Source organism: Homarus americanus, unplaced genomic scaffold (genome assembly GCF_018991925.1).
Source record: "Homarus americanus isolate GMGI-L3 unplaced genomic scaffold, GMGI_Hamer_2.0 scaffold40248, whole genome shotgun sequence".
In the NCBI taxonomy this organism is placed as follows: Eukaryota; Metazoa; Arthropoda; class Malacostraca; order Decapoda; family Nephropidae; genus Homarus; species Homarus americanus.
In genome coordinates, this window is record NW_024712526.1 from 5,616,335 (window position 1) to 5,636,693 (window position 20,359).

General features: G+C 38.3%; 1 protein-coding gene across 3 annotated transcripts; it reads left to right on the forward strand.

Annotated features, from left to right (window-relative positions):
* Window positions 1–1,380: 1,380 nt before the first annotated feature.
* Window positions 1,381–19,452, forward strand: LOC121861272 (protein daughter of sevenless-like). 3 transcript variants are annotated; one of them, XM_042358920.1, is made up of 4 exons: window positions 1,381–1,560; window positions 11,582–11,707; window positions 14,335–16,086; window positions 18,813–19,452. In XM_042358920.1, exons 1-4 carry the CDS (start codon window positions 1,483–1,485, stop codon window positions 19,044–19,046), a joined length of 2,190 nt encoding a protein of 729 aa, XP_042214854.1. In that variant the 5' UTR covers window positions 1,381–1,482; the 3' UTR covers window positions 19,047–19,452. The 3 variants fall into 3 exon arrangements, with proteins under 3 accessions (XP_042214854.1, XP_042214862.1, XP_042214868.1); XM_042358928.1 differs by having other exon boundaries at window positions 18,831–19,452; XM_042358934.1 differs by lacking the exon at window positions 18,813–19,452 and adding an exon at window positions 17,310–17,658.
* The last annotated feature ends 907 nt before the right edge of the window (window positions 19,453–20,359 follow it).

Consider the following 20,359-nt stretch of genomic DNA (forward strand, 5'->3'; position numbering starts at 1 on the left):
TTTCACTATTATTTTCATCACCTGTCAGCCGGTCAGTCTGTTCCGTTACGCTTGTTGACATGTACTGTACAGGCTCTTGAATGTAACTGAACAAGTGCAGTGTTGGTCAAGCCTGGACTTAGAGGCGCTCACACATGATACCGTCACAACATTTTCTGGCAGATTTCTCCAAGATTTCGCATCTCTTATTCCATAAAAGTTACCTTTGAAAGTCTTCTGAACTGGTAGCTTCTTTAACTTGAATTTGTGACCTCAAGTGGGCCGGCCATCCGCAAACTCCAGATACGTACATTTTACTGAGTAATGCTTCTTGAGGTACTTATAAACGTGTACTAAATCGGCCCTTGTCCTTCTACAGTATAAAATAAGCAATTGAATACTTCATAAGCTGTGTGAGTGTTTGCACCTATGGACGGTTCACTAATCTCTCAAACCAGTCATTCATTCCTCAGCGTATCCTGCACCACACACTTTTCTCTCTTCCAAACTAGAAATCTTTCTCCTTAGTAAAAACCTATTAGTACTTGTATCCACCCACCCCAAACACCACTAACACCTCTCTTATATTGCAGGCTGCAGTGGTCAAATTAAAGGGAGTGGGTTGTGTCCATACCCCGAATTACATATCAAATTTTATACTGAGATTGAACTATACAAGGGTTTTCTTTTACTCAGTTTAATTGGGAATTTATCTATATAGAAAAAAGAATGTCTGCATACGTACATGTTTTAAACACTGACTCACCCACCCCCTACCTCCGTGTGCTGTACCATTAAGTGAGGTAATTGGAATATAGATAATTAATTAATGTCTGCGTAATATAATAATGTTAATTACTCTGTTACCTTGGCCGAGGCGAAAAGGCTTGATTTTTACACACACACCTTCAGCCGATCACCTCATTATACAGGTACTTTACCTATTTTCGTTCCTATTTGATTAATTCACGTAGAGACTAAGGTAACAAAATCATCTTAACGCAACATGCACTTGAATTATTCGAGTAACTTTATTAAAGGTCACAATACAGCTGTGGACTAGAAAGGAATACACAAATATATGAATCACTTATTAATGACATATTGTCTTGTTGGTATACATGCACTGTTAACTAATGTGAACTATATATCTAAATTATAAGCTGTAAAGCAAGAAAATACTGTGACATAATATCTTAAACCCTATATTTAATATTTAAATGAATGAAATAACACAAAAAAGTCACGTAATTTGGGAAAATATCATTAATAAACACTTAGGTTCATATGTTTCCATAGGAGGATCTTATTGGGCAAAACTCTTGTTGACGGCCAATCATCATCAATCTTACATGTCGAGAAGGTGGAAAGCAGCCAATCAGAGCAAGTGTTGAGCGTAGTCATCGTGTCTTTAACTGTGTGCGGGGATGGTGTGTGATAATCAGTGTATAAACCTTATTTGACGGAGGTTAATATGTGTCTTCACGTCAGCAGCCGGCGGAGATGGTTCATGGCAATATGGAGATAGTTCATGAAGGAATGTTAAAGAAATCACCGCCCCCGAAGCGGCTGTGGAGGGCGGTAAGTAGTGACTAGTGTAGACCACCAACTTGACACACCGACCCAGGGACGTAACCTCAAACAGTCTGTACTCTCAAACTGATTTATGACCACAAGTTTCGTGGATATTTACCAGGAAATAAAAAATATAACCACCAGTGAGAGTGAATTGCTTATTAAATCAAGTGTTAGGCAGGTTATGGCCGTCCAAGTTGTCTGTCTTGAATGGTGTGTAATTATTGTGTTGACCTTCATGTACAGCTGAGATCTAGTCTAACTTACTCACATACACGCATTTCTCTTTTAATGTTTAGCAAGAGCTATTTGAGTACATTTGTTTATAAATTTTACAACAAATTATAATTAAAACCACTGTAAAGTAGATTAGAGCAGAATTTACCATGTATCACATTTAGGTCATTTTAAGCACTGTTAAGCAGGTATATTTATGTGCATATTGTACCATGTAGTTAAATGAAGTAAGAACAATCTATTGCTACAATTAGATCTTAAAGCACTGATAAAGGTGTGGATCAGTAGCTGGTCATATATTGCTCGACTTGATCAAACTTAATAACTAGTTTATCCTAAAGTATCTCTTCAGAATTTTTAAGCATTTTTTCTTATTTTAAAACAAAGTGGTGGACATAAAAAAATTAAACTTTTATCATGTGGTCATACTAAATACTGAGAAGAACCGAAGTGGATCAAAAAAAGCTAATGAGAACGTAGATCTGTCTTAAGAAATACAAGGAAAGACCTTCTTTTTGAACAAATTGAATAGTGCAGGAACAGCAAATGAATACTGTACTAGTTGCTTGAAACAAATATTACAAGTCAGGGTAATGTCTGAGAACAGCACTACCACCTGAGGAGCTGTTTGATTTCATTCATTTTCTCTACATGTTCTTATCATTACAGCAAGTATTTTAAAAGCGGCAACATTTACAAGAACCTAATAGAACCTGACCTAACCAACCAACCTAACCTTACCTAACTTCCTAGCAGACCCCCTAGACTCCCATGCCATATAAAACAAAATACTTATTTTGTTATCTGGTACCAATGAATGGAACTTTGTTGAAGCGTGATGGTGTGATTTAATTTTTTTTTTTTGGATGTAAGAATACGCTCGGACTGAGTGGGTTGGTTGTAAACAATGAAACTGAGCAGATGACAACAACACGCCGATTCAGCAGATTTTTCGGAGGAGTATTTACAGTAAATAATTAATTTCTTCGCGAACAAAGCATGTATGTAGAGACATCATTTTAGTGCCATATGATCAGTTTTGGGCCGAGTTTCACCCTACAATTTCCATCATCCTTTTTGCCCTGCTTCTTTTAAAATTCTTTCTATAGCTACTGATAAGAACATCTGTGGAAAAAATGAATGGGATCAAACCTCCTTCTGGTGGTAGATGGGGGGGGGGGGGATGCCTGTGAGCCTCCTCCTACCACCACCACTTAGGAGGCAAATGGGCATATCTTAGGTGCTACTCCGTAAGTGTGGAGGTGGTCTGAACAGGTTGGAGAAGAAGGGGAGTGTTGCTGACGGTAGTGGGGGTCAAACACGTCTTCAATCGTTCTCGCCCACTGGGCCAGATCAGGTCACTAAGGCTGATGTTTTTAACTATTTCTGGTCCAATGGTCCTATTAGGAGTGGCTTCCCAACAGGACCAATTATGTTTACTCCTAAATACAGTTATGCAAATGAATTTTAAAATGTACAGTGCATTTTAAAATGGTGAGGTATTTAATTAGACCATTTTATAACTTTATCCAGTATTGTATATACCGAGTATATATATTTATAACACTATTGTATAAACTGTAGTTATGAGTAGACCTTGAGGGAAGATATTGATTATGATTACATTATCAATGGCTGTATTGAGCTCCCTGCAAAATTTCTGTATCTGCCCCTGGTGAATGGTATAGACACAGGGCAGCTTGCCAAAGGCATTCAATCACCAGAAACAAAAATCTGAGAAAATGGGTTTAACGATACACATCCCCACAGGTCTTTGGGCATCTAATGTAGCTGATTGCAGCCTGAGAGGATGGTGCAGTGCAGTAATTGGCCAAGCATGCTCCTATGGTCACCATCTCACTCTATGATTAATACCCTGTACTGTACTTGTCCTGGGAGGCAACTAAATTGCAAGTTATTACAAGTAGTTGAATAGATATTTCACTCACATTTGTTTTCTTAAGGATAAGTTTTCCCAGTTTCTTTATGGTCTTATACAATATACCATCAGATTCAGGACACTTTTTTTTTTACTACTTTTTAGCCCATTTTGGCAATAACATTACTCAGGAAAGTGCCCTGTCAAATATTGTACAAAATACTGCATAAGCTACCAACTGAAAAAAAAAGTTGACATCCCAGTTATATTTAGAGGTAGTATAATTTTGACACCCACTATGATGTAAAGTGCCTCAGCGTGGTGTTTTGAGTCGAGGGGAATTTTGTTTCGTCAGATGGCAAATAAAAAAATTAACAGTATTTACTGTGGTAAGCTCGCCCATTCACAGGTAATCTACCCTGGTTATTATGTTACGTTCAGCCAACCGCTTAGTCACAGTGGGTGAAAAAAAGTAACTGCCAAGCTGTGATGCTTTCTTCTGTATAGGAAAAAAAAAATAGCAGCATATTCTACAGTGTGTTAAGAACATAAGAGTGGAGGAAACTGCAGTGGGTCTATTGGCCAATACTGGGCAGTCCAATTTACACCCAACCCCTATTGCTCAAATATCCATCCAACCTATGTTTGAAGCTATCCAGCGTATTCGAGTTAATGATGATATTTGGTAACTTGTTCCACTCGTCCACTACTCTATTTCCAAAACAATGTTTGCCTATTTTGCGCCTAAATCTAAATTTGTCTAATTTAAAACCATTCTTACGAGTTCGCTCCTGGTTGGATAGTTTGAGTACCTTTGTAATGTCCCCTTTGTTCAGCCCTTACTTCCATTTATACACTTCTATCATATCGCCCCTCACTCTACGTCTCTCGAGGGAGTGCAAATTAAGATGCTTTAACCTGTCTCTGTACTCACGGTTCCTAATGCCCGGGATTAGCCTTGTCATTCTCCTCCAAATTCTCTCCGGGGATTCTATATCCATTCTGTTATACGGTGACCAGAATTGAACTGCGCAATCCAAGTGAGGCCTCGCAAGTGCAATATATAGTTTTAGGATGACCTTGCTAGTCTTGTAACAAACACTCCTTTGTATGAACCCAAGTACAGTACTCCCTCTTTATCGACGGGGGTTACGTTCTGTAGACGGCCGTCGATAAAGAAACCGTCGATACCGTGATGGTTACGTAATTTTTCTAACTATTATTAGCATATGTTGAATAAATGTACCTTTAAGCATTAATGCGTTTCCTTTACACATAACCTTAAATAATAGTGTATAAATAATAATATAATAAGTGGACAAAAATACTAGCAAACTTACGATTTCATTTATTGAAGTGAACATCGGTCCTTACAGTAAACAATACAGTGTACAGTATATACAAGTGTGATGATTGAGGCTTATTAAAAGCCTGACCAGTCAGATGAGTATGATGAGTCAAGGTCTGCATCCGTCGATAATCAAAACCGTCGATAAAAAATCCGTCGATAAAGAGGGAGTACTGTACTTTATTAGCCTTGTTTCGAGCAAATACACATTGTTTACTTGGCTTAAGATTCCTACTTATCATTACCCCTAAATCTTTCTCGCAGTCGGATTTCTCAATAACATCGTTGTTCATCTGGTATCTGGCTTCCCTGTGTACATCTCCTATACTGAGTACTTTACATTTGTCCACATTTAATTTTGTCTGCCATTTTTCAGACCATTTGAAATATTTTTTTAGATCGTCCTGTAGTTTTGCGGAGTCCTCATTAGATTTAATTACACGCCCTATTTTAGTGTCATCAGCAAATTTACTTATGTTGCGGTCTACGCCGATATCTATGCCGTTTATGTATATAATAAATAATAATGGTCCAAATACTGAGTCTTGGGAACTCCACTGGTGACGTTCCAATCGGATTTAAGGCTGTATTCAAGAACAGTCATGGGGTGTACGACGCCATTTACGATGAACTTCTTGCCCTGATCTTGTTTCAGGAATACCACCTTTTCGAAGCTCTGGAGAGATCTCAAAGTTTCGATATTTTGAATACAGCACTAGCTAATAATTTCCACCAGGAAACTTGCTTCGAGACTCCTCCAAAGCTTCGAAAAGTGCAGAGTTCCATATGTTAAAGGCGATATTGCTGAAAAAAGATCAGGGCAAGAAGGTCATTGTAAGTGGCGTCGTACACCCCATAACTGTTCTTGAATATGGCCCTTAGTGCCGTTAATGCTCATTCGCTATTTCCTGTCCTGTAACCATGCCTTGATCCATTTTAGAATATCTCCTTGAATGCCACGAGTGTCCACCTTTCTTATTAGTATTCGTGGGTTGGGACTCTTGTCGAAGGCTTTGCTAAAGTCGAGATATACCACATCATAATTGTGCCCCTCATCCACTGATTCGAAAACAGAGGAAAAGAATGTTAATAGATTAGTTAGACATGAACGCCCGCTTGTGAAGCCATGTTGGGAATCATTGATCAACTTGTGCTTCTCCAGGTGATTTCGAATAGAGTTGGAAATGATTGCTTCCAGTCATTATCAGTTAGCTCGCCGATATCTGACTGTATTAGTCCAAATCTTTTCTCGCGTTTTAGTTCAATACAATTGATTGAATCCCTTGGGGCTTGACTTCGCCTCCCTTGCTATCCTCAGCTCATTATTCCTCTTTGCTTTTCTTATCTCGGTCTTAACCCTACCGGCCAATACCTTATAATAATCTCGGAGGTAGACTTCACCGTGAGTTATTCTCCTACCTATAGCCTTCCTTTTGCAAATAATATTCTTTAAATAATTATTTATCCATTTAGGGTCATTGTTGGTTGATCTGAGTTTTCTGTATGGTATGTTCTGCCTTTGTGCATTAAGTAACTCATTATTTAAGTTGTGGAACTCGTCAACTTAATATCTCGTTATCAGGTCATCCTCAACCGTCAGGTCTCCAGGTAAGGTGAAGTTGCCCTCTGTGGGTACATTGTGTGAGGTCACCTCATGTGAGGTCATGTAATTCACCCCCAAGCTTGATACCCCTTCTCTCGGCTGCCTCTTCAAACTATCAAAGTTTGCCCTTCTGAAATCTGGGATTTAAGTGGAATTTTCCTTGCGTCTGCTCTGAAATTCTAACTGGAATCTAATTTCTTTGTGATTGCTGTTAGCAAGTTCGTTCCCTACCTCGACATTACTAATGAGGTTTTCTCTGTTTGACAGAACTAAATCGAGTATATTATTACTCCGGGTGGGTTCGGTTATATATTGGCTTAGGAAACAGTCCTGGATTGTTTCAAGAAAATCCTCTGATTCCAAGTTACCCGTAAGGTTAATCCAATCTATTTGGCTAAAGTTAAAGTCGCCTACTATACAGACTTTGCTATGTATGGAAGCCCTGCGCATTTCATCCCAAATAAGTCACTCATTAACTCCTGTGATTAATTTTTCTCTAGCATCGATTAATTCTATCCAAATTGTTTCTGTATTCCGCTGAGTTTTTATTTCCTTATTTATTTCACACTTCAGATTATCCCTAACATAGATTGCTACTCCGCCTCCTTTCCTAATCTGCCTATCGGATTGGAATGATTTGTAACCTGCAATTTGGTATTCGACAGGTAACTCACTTGAGTCTAAATTTATCCATGTTTCGGTGATTGCTATTTTATCGATTTTTTCGGTACATACCAACGCCCTGATTTCATTCATTTTGTTTCTCATAATTCTACTGTTTGCGTAGTAGACATTTAAGTTAGTTGTGTTCCGAGTCCTCTCTTTGTCGCGTTTAGGTTTTAACTCCCTGCCTAATTTAGTTTTGTCATAATTCCTAGCACTATTTCTCTGTCACCTTTCACTTTGTTTACCTGCTCCCACTGCAGTCTCTTCCACCCCTGTGCTCATATGTTCCCCTAGCCGTTTAAAGACTTCGACATCTTTTGAACTGCTCTCTCGAGAGACCCAGCCAGGGTTGCCACCCCCTCCCTAGACAGCAGGGCTGTGGAGTCGAAGACAAAACCTTCGACTCCGACTCCTCAAATTTTTATGCTTCCGACTCCGACTCCTTGGCCTATTTGTAACAACTATTTCTACCATCCTAATTGTAATTTGTATGTTGTAACCTGCGTAGGTAAAAAGTAAAACACCGTGGCTATACTGCTACAGCTTTATTAATGATCTGGACGATATTTAAGAACTACAAAAAGATGATAGGCTTGACTTTCAAAGTTTCAATCAAAAGAAAAATAAATATATTAAGAATTCAAGATATTAACTAGAAAACACCATTTACATGTATATCTAAAAGTTCGATCTCAGCATATGAATTTTGTTTAAGCTCATAATCTGATGTGGATCTAAATGATGATCCTACAATTCCTTTTAAAGTAAAGTTATATATTTATGTACATTAAAGAAATGAATACCTTATTAAGGAAAATGGATAAACCTTACATGATTAAGTTATTAAATTAAATTTGCCTTAATCTCACCAAAAACAGGTTGTAGCTAATTGTTTTGTAGCTGAGAGCCTCTGTGCAGTTTTCAACGAAACAAAATTTGATATAATTCAAAATTTCAAATGGTAAAGAAGAGACTATCGTCCAAAATTATAGTGCTATACTGTGCCTGCTACAATAAATTCATAATAATGCTTATAAAATGGAAATAAATTCTTTTAATAATTTAAGAAAATTAGTGGGATCAGTGGAATCACTGCAATGAATATGCCTGAGTTCATATATTTGTACTTAGGAACAGAATAGCTTCAGTCGGAGTCGGAGTCTGGACAATTTTACCGACTCCGACTCCACAAGCCGAAATTTACTCCGACTCCGACTCCACAGCCCTGCTAGACAGATGCACCCCATCCCTAGCATAAAGGTCCCATCTGCCGTAGAAGTTGTCCCAGTTGTCAATGAATGGGACTGATATTGACTTGCAATGTCTGTCAGACAGCCGTTGACACCAACTGCCCTTGACAACCATTCATTGCCAACTCTCCTTCTAGGCAGGACACCACATATGATAGGGATCCCTTCCTTCGACCTAATACGTTCTATAGCTGCCTTGAACTTATCAAGAAGCTCCTCACTCCTACACCGGCCAATATCATTGCCTCCTGCACTGAGGCAGATTATGGGTTTGTTCCCATTACCAGACAAGATATTTTCCATCCTGTCAACTATATCCCCCACCCCAGCTCCTGGCAAACACACCCTCATCCTATTTTTATTTTTACCACAAAAAACTGTCCAGGTACTGTACCTGGGAATCGCCAACAATTAAGGTTTTCGTACCTTCCTTGTCAGCCTTGTCCCTGACTATGCTAACGTCCAATTCGTCTATTAAACGACTGAAAGAGTTGGTACACTTAGCTGTTGTTGTATCCTTGGTGTGTTTTTTCACCACCAGTTTGGTCGTCCCTCTCCTCACAACCTTCCATTCGCCTTAGTTTTCGTCAGACACGGGCTTTCCTTGTCTCGTTTCTTCCTTCATCCTTGCTATCACTTTTTTAATTTCAAGATTTCTTCCTTGGCCCTCTCCAATTCGGCCCTCTGTAGGGCTCAGCCCTGTTCACAAGTAGCACTAGCCATTACTGACAATTAATCCCCGGGAGCTATGCCTGCCGTGACCTTTCCTCTAGTGAGATCAGAACACAACCCTGTACAGGTACAGGGTATAACTATGCACTGGCTGTAACAGACTTGTCAAGACTTGTGGACCTAATTTCACTTTCACCATATGAAAGATTGATTATTTACTTCACTCATTCTGTTTATGGCAATTGGCCCTACTGGAAACACTGATAAGTATCTGATGGCTGTTTACTTTTGTTGTATACCTACACTGTCTAGGTACATTGGAAACTGTATACCTCTATGGTCTATGTATAGTTGCCCACAGGTACAGTATAGTGTTTTACCCCTCGGCGGCCTTTCCAAATGTGTGGCAATGTCGTATACCTGTGGTGTAATGGTCAGCATGCTTGCCTCGCAAGCTTTTTGACCCGGGTTCGATCCCTGGGCAGGGTGAAACTATGGGTAAGTTTCTTTATGCCATTTGCCTCTGTTTACCCAGCAGTAATTGGGAACCTAGATGTTAATCGATTTGCAAATCATGTTCCAGGGTAATGGTTTGCCAGTGCAGTTGGTGAGTTGTCCGGTCTTCTCGGACTATCCTTGACACTGGGTCATGCAGCTCAATAACTTAGGGTGTGGTTGTTGTGTTGGCTACAGGCCTAGGTGGCCCTTGGGCCGGCCATCCTCCTTACATGAGGGGCAACCATTATTATTATTATTAATGTCAGAAACTTAGTCAAAACTTCTTTACAGATATTACATCTATCGTATCACTGCACAAATCTCTAGTACAAATACAGTGAACCCTCACTTTACGCGGTCAATTGAACCCAAGGCGGCCCGCGTAAAGTGAACAACATAACATATGGGATTAATTGAAATAGAGACCGGGCCGACCCCCAAACTCCACTTTTTCAGACACAATACCTACGTTGTAGCAAAAATAACTTCTTTATTTTATGATGGGATGCACACACAATTAATAATTAAGAGAAATATCAATAATATTAGGTTTTTTAACACTTGAGTAGAAAAGATGGCTGGGCACACGGGGATGGGGGGTTGGTTCCGAGGCAGAGGGCAGATTATTGGCCCTCACCTGTATCAATTGTATCACTATCCACCACAGAGGCTTGCAGGGCCTCTTTGTCAAACCCCTCAAAGTCCATATAAATCCATATCCTCACTATCACTGACTTGGGCCGGCTGTGGTGGGTGGCGGGTGAAGAACTCGGTAATGTTTTGATGACTGGGCGACCTTGTGCGCACCCTGCTCTCGCCGCTCTCCGTGTAAAAGAGTACACACCGCGGAAAGTGAGCATTCCGTGTTCGGCAGGGTACCGCGTAAACGTGGAAACACGTAAAGTGGGACCACGTAAAGCGAGGGTTGACTGTATTAGTGAAAAAATATATTGTTGGCCACATGTTTGGAAAGACCACCGAGGGGTAGAACACTATACCTGTGGGCAACTGTAGTACCCCATACACAGGGTGGCCCCCAAATTCACGTATTTTTATTTCACAGTCCTCTATTATTCGTGGATGACACCCTGGATGTACCCAAGAATGTCTGTGGGTAGTTTTAAAGTTGCCGGCATTTTTTGCGGCTAGGACAGGGAGCCATTTGTTCTACAGACAGTAATTTCCTTTACCTGTATTGTAAACATATGTGTGTGTACACACTCACACATACAAAACACATACTGTACAAATAAATAATAATGGGAAAATACTGTCACAAATAATCAGAAAAAAAAATTATTAATAATGTTAGTCTTCCCTGAAGTCCGTGCTTTAATTATTAAAGCATGATGATTTTACTGAATACAGTATATATTATTACTGTTGTTATTATTATTATTGTTATTATTCAGTAATCTTGAGATTTAAGTTTGTCTGTTGAATCTTAACCAAAACTATGTTTATTTTCTTGGGTTGAAATTTAGAAGAGCTCCTAATAATTACTGTCACATTCATGAAATAATCACAAATATCAATTGATTTGCAGTGCTGTACTATAACCAATGAATAGACAAAGAATATTAAGCTGCTAATGTAATGTGCAGTTGCCTGGTGCATTTTGTGTAGAGGTTCCTGAGGGCCATTCTGGGAGTAAATATAATGTAAACAAACACAAAGGTGTCCTATCTCACAAAACATGCCAGTCATTGTACTGTACAGTACCAAGTATAAGTGCAGGCAACTATGCAATAGTGTACATCAACTCATTGTCATATTATTTTATGGTAAATTTTCATACTTGCATGGACTCCCCATATACAGTAGATACTGTACACTATAGTATACTGTATAGCTAATTGATAAAATATTTGCAGAAATGGCGCATGCGGTGGTTTGTGTTGCGATCCGGAGAATTACCGGGTCAGTACTTCTTAGAATACTACACAGACCGCACCCGCCGTAAGCTGAAGGGTAAAATTGACCTTGACCAGTGTGACCAGGTGAGTAAGAAGCCTATGATATACAGTAGACAGATGAAAATGCAGATGGAATGATGCGAGCCGAAAGGGGTGAAGGTTGACTAATGTATCCAGGTTCAATGTTAAAAGAAACCTTTCATGAATCACTTTAAATTAAAAGGTATTGATAAGAAAACCAACTTAGCATAACACATCAGGTATGATATTGAAGATGAAGGGGATTAAGAAGTCTTTTCAGGGTTTCATATTGCATGTCAAATTTTTTTATTTATATTTTACTGTTGAAACAATTACAGTAAAGCCTCTGATAACAACGGTTCGACCAACAACTGTTCATATTTAAGACTAGTTAATTTAGGACCCAATTCAATTTACGTCCTTATTTCATTCGTATTTATAACAAAAATATAATAAAAATATAATAAAATTACATTTCCATATACCCGGTAAATAAAAACTAACTCCTGATATGTATTATAAAAAAAAGTTGATGTAAAAAAAGATGAAGAGCGCCTTGCGCAAAGAAGCTGCCTGGCTAATGAGTGGTAATGTGCATCGCCAGTAAACTACAGTCGGGGCTTGGCGGTCCGTTTGTTTTCACACATGTGAACAGGAACAGGAGAAAAACTTTCTCGGGTTTCTTACAGCATTTTTGCATCCCTGTTCAACATGAGCAAGTGATGTTAGTGTTGTTTCAAAAGCTAATAGAAAGTGTATATACATAGCCTAGACACTAGATATGTTAAAATGATATGAAAAAGGTGAGAGGTCTGTGGATATTATATGGAGCAAGCAATGAACATATTTTCTGAAGTGGATCCATTAACAGGACAAAGCATTAAAATTTAAATAAACGCAAACGATGTCTACATAAAGATGTATATAGCTCCTCCCCAACTTACGACGGGGTTAGGGACCCAAATCCAGGTCATAAGTCGAAATGGTTAAAACATACGTACAGGTATATTCAATTTTTTTAAATTAAGTTCAATACAGCTACAACCAGGGTTTTATTTTCTTCGGTTTTTTTTTTATGTACTGTAGAACCATCGTCACTCACGAAGACAATGCCGTCTTGTCTCTTCGTGTGTGTTTTAATATTCTACGTATTATTAATGAATTGTATTGTTCATTTTGCATATACAGTATAAAGATTAATTCAATCAAATACATATTCAGTAATAAGCAATAATGAATCTTTTGTACATATTCTTAAAAAGATAAATGATGCGGCATCCTTAAATGTGCAAGTATATGTTGGCATTGCCAATCCATCTGTATATATATATATATATATATATATATATATATATATATATATATATATATATATATATATATATATATATATATATATATATTAAAATTTTTACATTAATTGTACTACAGCCACAACCAGGATCTTATTTTCTTAATTTTCTCGTGTAGAATTATCTTCCCTGACTCCCAGCTGTACAGTAAACACAAACAAAAACAATGGCGTCCCATCTCCTTTTGTGTGACCATATTATTATTCATTTATATTGTATAAGGTGCATTCAGAAACATTATTTAAAGAATATAGTTTGCACTTTTCATTAATACTGTAGTATTGTTTTGGGGAGAAAAGAGGGTAAAAAGTCACACAAAAGATATGAAAAGGTCACACTTGGGAACGCATCCCATTATTATTGCTTTATTTTAATGGTAATTAATGATTCGCAATGCGATGATTCACCTTACACTGCAATATTGGAGGACACATTACCATCGTTATTCGAGGCTTTACTGTACAGCACAGTTATTATAGAATTAATTCCTATTTAGATAAGCTATATTAATCTTTCAAATTGCACCATTTATCTGTAGATTTAGATAAGCTATATTAATCTTTCAAATTGCACCATTTATCTGTAGATTTGTTATACAAAATGAGAGCCAAGAAAGTACCATAATTTATCATTACATTTGCTGCAGAATTTTGAAGATACAGCACAGTACACTGTATTGATGTACTGTAGAGTATAAAGAAATAAAAAGGCTAAAATAAGGGATACATTATTATTGTACTTTTAGTATGGACAGTGAGCCAGTGTGGAGGTTTGGAAATTTTTTGTGTATCTGAACATATACATTACTGTACAGTCCTTTGTTTATAAGATATGGATATGAGTAAGTGTGTATCTTTAGTGTGGTATTTCTAGGTACTGCTTCAATCCTTTCCAGTGCCTTCTTTACTCACCCAGCACCATTCACCTTTATCATTTCCTCTGCCACCCATTTTCCCCCCCTCCTTACACAAAAGAAGGAGAAATGAGAAGATAATAAATATATTAATAGGTATCTTCAGATTTATAGACAATGGGCATTAAAGAAATGTTGTATTAAATTTTGGGTGTTAGAACTTGTTTAAGTTGTTAAAAGTGTGAGCTTTTCTAGTACAGTACCCGAGTGCTAATATCAGTCATTGAAATAGGCAAGTACAGTATGTATGTGTGAATGTTTCTACTTTTCTTGTCACTTTCAACACTTCTTTTGCATCACTCTTCTCTACTATTACCCTTTTCCCCTTAAGGTTTATCTGCCTATTGATCCAAATTATTGAGTGAGAGAGGAATAAATTTCATTTATTTTGAAATTCTAATTTTTTAATATCTCTTGTCCAACAGGTTGACGCAGGCATAACTTTTGCAAATCGGAAGTCAGAATACAAATACATGTTTGACATCAAGACTCCCAAGAGAATTTATTACCTATGTGCGGAGACGGAACAGGAGATGAACCGTTGGGTGGACTGTGTGTGTCATGTCTGTGGTCTCAAGATCTATACTCAAGAAGATGAGTACCCATTGCCTTTAGACCACTTGGCAGCAACAACACCATCTGCTACACCCCCAGCTCCTCTCCATAGCTTGCCTCTGGAACACCCTGCCCTAGATTCCCCACCCCTGTCACCATCTTCTCCAGGTTCATCTATATCTGGACCATATATTCCTATTAGTACATGTTTCACAGGGAAAAGAACACCTAACACAAATTCCAGTTTTCCCTTTAGTGATGATATACCACCTCAAGGGTCTTTGGAAAACCACCGTTCAAGTATACCCAATGAAATGGCCCCTCCAGCACCTATAATGTGCCATGATAGTCAACCTCCCCTTACTCAAGCACCTCCTGCCCCTACAGTAAACACAGGAGCGATACCACGCGAGTCTTATGACAGTCATAGACAGTTAAGGCCATCTGGAACAACTTCAGAAGATACTTTGAGTGTGCAGTCACCACTAGGAACAGAAGGCAGTGTTTTCAGTGATGATGACTGGAGTACTACTCCTCACATGGTTGAGGCAAAATTCTTTAGTGAAGGAACAAGACCTGTGGGTGGATTGCAGGTCACCCGGGATATTTACTGTAAAGATGGACAGTGGGATGGTCCAGGAACTAAGGGTGGTCTATCACCAGGGGCTATAATAAGTGTTGCCAATTTGCCCAGTGATATACGAGGTCTTAGTATATCAGATGATGATCATCAACAGGTACCAGCAGCTCCACCTAGACCACCCAAACCTGCTCACCTTGCAGAAATCCCCCAGCAAACATATCAAAACTTAGATACAATTACAAGAACTTCATTAGTGAGAAAGAACAGTTCTAATGAGAAAGTCAGGAATGGTATAGGAGGTTCTCTTGCAGTTCATGAGGCTACTACTGGAGTATCTGATCCTGAACCTTCTCCAGCTTCTGTTAACAGTTCTATTCCTCCTTCAACACCTCGTGAAATAAATGAAGAAGTGCATGTTATGGTAAGGTCACAACAATATTCAGAATCTGTAAGTCCCCAAGCAGCTGAAAGGGCCAAACAAAGACATTGCTATAATAATTTTACTCCAACGAACTTGCAAGGCCAGATATTCTCTTATGATATGCGCCTGCAGGATTTTCATGATAAACAGGCAGAACAGGACCCCAGGATATCACCTGCTGGTCTATATTCCAACATCCCTCAGACAAACAAAAGTCCAATCTATCCTCCTGCTGTTGATCGAGGACTAAAACCTAAAAAGACATCTGAGGGAGGCAACCTTAGTTCCTCAGAACTGTCTCCTCCACCATCTGGTGGTTCACATGAGGTACTTGGAGCTGTTGGGGGTTCACCAGCACCACCGTCATCGGCCCCACCTGTAGTTGATAGAAATTTAAAGCCCATTAAGAACCCTTCAGAACCTGTATCCAAAAATATGTTTGTACTAGATCCAGCCCCCACACGCCTTAAAAAGCACGATCAGCGCAAACAACGAGCTGCACCTTCTCCAACGCCTTCCACACTGCGCAATGGCCGCAGTGGTAATGATAGTGGTGACGAAGCAGACCACACGTCCAACCCGGGTAGTAGACGGAACTCTACAAATGCAGATGAGCAGGTTAGTGAAACTTTTGTGGTTCCTCTTAAAAACTTGAATATAAACACTAGAAATTTGTAAGTTGACTTCATATTAACTCACTTGTCAGTTATCATGCTTGTGCTGTGCTCCACCACACTTAAAAAAAAAAAAAAATCCTGCATTCCATTCAAGATGATTCATGTAGACTCAGGCATACCATTTATAACTACAGTATATTTTTACTCCTGAGTGTTCAGAGATTCTGGAACAGTGCTCACAGATTTGCCAAAAACTTTTGCTTGATAGTTTGGATATTACAGAAGTGAAACTGATGTCAACTGCCTTAACAAATTGAGTAAAATTGTGTGATGTGAAAGAAGGGGATAAGGAAAATTATAGAGTAGGGAAATGGGAAAATACAGTGGAAGTATGAGGAAGGAAGAACAGAGCGTGTTTGTACTGGTATTCTGGAAGTAGTTAACCTTATAATATGAAGTAATGGCCTTAGGGATTTGGGAAAACCAAAAAAACATTTAAAACAAAATCTCGAAGTCCTTTTATAATGATATACAGTACAGTACTTGTATTGTGTTATTATTTATACAGTTCAGTATAACTAATGCAAATACAAATATGCTTCCCCTTCTCACTAAGCACACGTTTTGTCTCGCTCACCATTTCACCTAACATGCCCATTTTTGGGGAACACTTTATTGGTCACTGTTTTTGCTTACTGGCAAAATTAATTTTATTGCTTACTGTACTAACCTAATAATTTGGCTGGATTATATCATCTCTCAATAGCAGACTATCATTCATTTCTAATACCTATACCAAACTTGTTATTTGTGACAAATCTCTTTACCTCTCTTGACAACCTCATTCCTGAATATGCATTTTGCATATTGTTTAGCTTTCTTGAATACATCTCTTGGAGGTACAGATTTATTTACAAGGTCTAAATACAAAAATTGTCTTAAGAAATTTGTAAATTTTCATACACAAGGGAAGAAATGATTAAGGCCTTCTGGCATAATTTGTTAACATCATGCATCTTTTATCAGCTTTGTCAGCTATCCTTGGTCAAATTGCCATATTGTTTACCATTGTTGTTTATTTGCTCTATCTAGGCACATAGGAAACTTCATACGCCCACATCCTACATGCATCTTATACAATCAGCGCTCTATGACGCGTGTTTTCATAGCACAATTTGCTTATGTTGAAATAAATGTATTGAGAAACACTTTTCTCTAATGCAGATGCGATTTGGATGTAATGTGATTGAGTAAATGGAACTGTCACTCAAGTAGGAATAAGCGGCTATGCGATCACCTCTGCGTAGTATCACACAAGACAGCGCGCCATCCGTAAAGTCTGTTTATCTTTCATATGCATCAGATGTGTTATTGCAGACTGTGCTTTATTTAGTGCTGTACAAGAACTATATCAACTTTATTGCTTTTAATTACAATGCGCAGCAAGGGTGTGAAGCATTCTGGTAGTGGTGAAAGAGAAAGTGAAGTAAAATGAAAAGCTATTACTCTTGAACAAACACAAGATGTGATAAAGTTGTATTAATCTTCACCTCCATCATCAGACTGACTTCACCTTCTCCACCACCACACTTCTCAAACAACCATCTTCTCTTCTTGTGATGAGGGTTGGAATATTTATATAAGTTTATTTATATTTCTTATTGTTAGAATTTTTTTATCTAAAATTTTTATCATTAAAAGCATTTAAGCGATTCACACACCACTACGTATTATTTCATGATCTTCGTTCTGCGCCCTCCTTCATAGTTACATTTTCTATCGCATAACAACGTACACTAACACGCTGTACTAAATATATTTCCTCCTTTTTATCTTTTTATTCTATTGAGAACTGATACTATCAAACTTAAACACATTTATTATAAAAGAACACATTTCAAACTAACAATAATATAACAAAGTACTGTACAGTATAAAGAAACTTTGAGTTATGTTGGTGTTCTCGAACCTCCTACTACCTCACCCCTTAATTCCTATTAAACCAATTGTTACTACAACGTGATTTTTCTATAAAGCCGTGTTTTTCGGCAATGCTACTGCCCCGTTATAGGAGAACTGACTGTACTTACATTGTTTATACAGCATAGTGGAGTCGTAATAGTTCGCATTTTTAAATTTGCGGGTACAGGGGGTCTTCTTTTGTAGCAAGGCAGCTGATTGGCTGGTGAACGGACACATGAAGAGTTTCTACTGTTGTTCAGTATTTAATTTATTATTTGTATATTCTGAGGTTTTAAGGCACAATCACTTTTCTGTGTTGATCTCTGATAGTTTCCACACTTGGGCAAGCAAAAATTAGCATGTGAAATGTAAGGCTTCATTTGCAGAGTTTGAGTGAACACGCTATAGTTGTAGGTAGAGTAATGCCAAAAGAATCTGCCATGTACTGTACTGTACTGTAAAACAGAAATTATTTTTTGGTGGTTCTTTCATCACTTGGCTTTCATTGGGGATTATGTCATCCTCTGTGGTAACTATGTTCTTTGCAGGGAATTTTTATCCCCTGTTCAGTGATGCTGGGGGGATGTCTGATGCTGGGGTAATTGTTGCCAATCTTTTAATATCAGATATCACCAGTGCCTGAGTCCAAAAATCAAATATATTCTGTCTTACATAATATTTTTTGTGCATGCTCTCTTGCATGCAAAACTTGACCACTATCAGAAGGTCAAAGAACTAATGCATGTTCACTTCTCTTTATTTCAGATATTTTTTTCCTTTCAGAATGCATGTCGACCACAACATGAAATTCAATACTTGGATCTGGATCTTGACCCTGAGGCTCGACACAGTCCCAAGGCATTGAAAGGAACTTCTAATAAAGGCCCTGTAGGGGCGTCGGCTCCATCAGTAGTGTACAAGAAGGTTGATTTTGTCAAGACAGATGCATTTAATAAGATGAGAATAAATGTAGAAGACACTTACCGCAAGAATCAATAATGGTGAAACACTAGACACAGTGTAAAGGGACTATTCTGTACTGCAGATTTGTAAATAAGCTTGAAAAGTTATTGTAAAGAAAATGGTCAGTGAAGTGTGCAAGAGTTGTGGTTTTGGTTATTTTTGTATTTATTTCCTAACATGAGGCACCAAAGCAGCATGCTCTAAACATAAGTTGTGGATGATTTCCATCAAGATTTTAAGAGAGTATAAGTGATAGGAATGTTTTGCAGTGTAAATGTTCTTTGTTAGACACCTACTCTTCTTTGAAGAAGGCACAAATGGACGAGTTGACGGTTCTGGGTAAACACAAGACGCAAGAAGCAATCATTTCACACACTATTCGAAATCACCTGGAGAAGCACCGATTGATCAATGATTCCCAGCATGGCTTCACAAGCGGACGTTCTTGCCTAACTAATCTATTAACATTCTTTTCATCAGTTTTCGAATCGGTGGACGAGGGGCACAATTATGATGTGGTATATCTCAACTTTAGTAAAGCCTTCGACAGATTCTCCACGAAAGACTAATTAGAAAGGTAGAAGCTCATGGCATCAAAGGTGACATCCTTAAATGGATTAGGGCGTGGTTACAGGACAGGAAACAGCGAGTGAGCATTAACGGCACTAAGTCCCATTGGAGCAACGTCACAAGTGGAGTTCCCCAAGACTCAGTACTTGGACCATTATTGTTTATTATATACATAAACGACATAGATATCGGCATAGACAGCAACATAAGTAAATTTGCTGATGACACTAAAATAGGACGTGTTATCAAATCTGACGAGGACTCGGCAAAACTACAGGAAGATCTAAACAAATTTTTCGAATGGTCTGAAAAATGGCAGATGAAATTCAACGTCGACAAATGTAAAGTACTCAGTATAGGAGATGTAAACAGGGAAACCAGATACCAGATGAACAACGATGCCATAGAGAAATCCGACTGCGAGAGAGATTTAGGAGTAATGATAAGTAGGAACCTTAAGCCAAGTAAACAATGTGTTTTTGCTCGTAACAAGGCTAATAAAGTACTTGGGTTCATACAAAGGAGTGTTAGTTACAAGACTAGCGAGGTCATCCTAAAACTGTATCTTGCTCTTGTGAGACCACACCTGGATTACGCAGTTCAGTTCTGGTCACCGTATTACAGAATGGATATAGAATCCTTGGAAAGAATTCAGAGGAGAATGACAAGACTAATCCCGGGCATTAGGAACCTTGAGTATAGAGACAGGTTAAAGCATCTTAATTTGCACTCCCTTGAGAGACGTAGAGCGAGGGGCGACCTGATAGAGGTGTATAAGT

Excerpts from the sequence above, each read along its gene's own strand:
- LOC121861272 (XM_042358920.1), top strand. The coding sequence starts at position 1,483 with ATGGTTCATGGCAATATGGAGATAGTTCATGAAGGAATGTTAAAGAAA. Across the intron at positions 11,708-14,334 it reads ACCTTGACCAGTGTGACCAG|GTTGACGCAGGCATAACTTT; the intron begins GTGAGTAAGAAG and ends CTTGTCCAACAG. Across the intron at positions 16,087-18,812 it reads CTACAAATGCAGATGAGCAG|ATATTTTTTTCCTTTCAGAA; the intron begins GTTAGTGAAACT and ends TCTTTATTTCAG.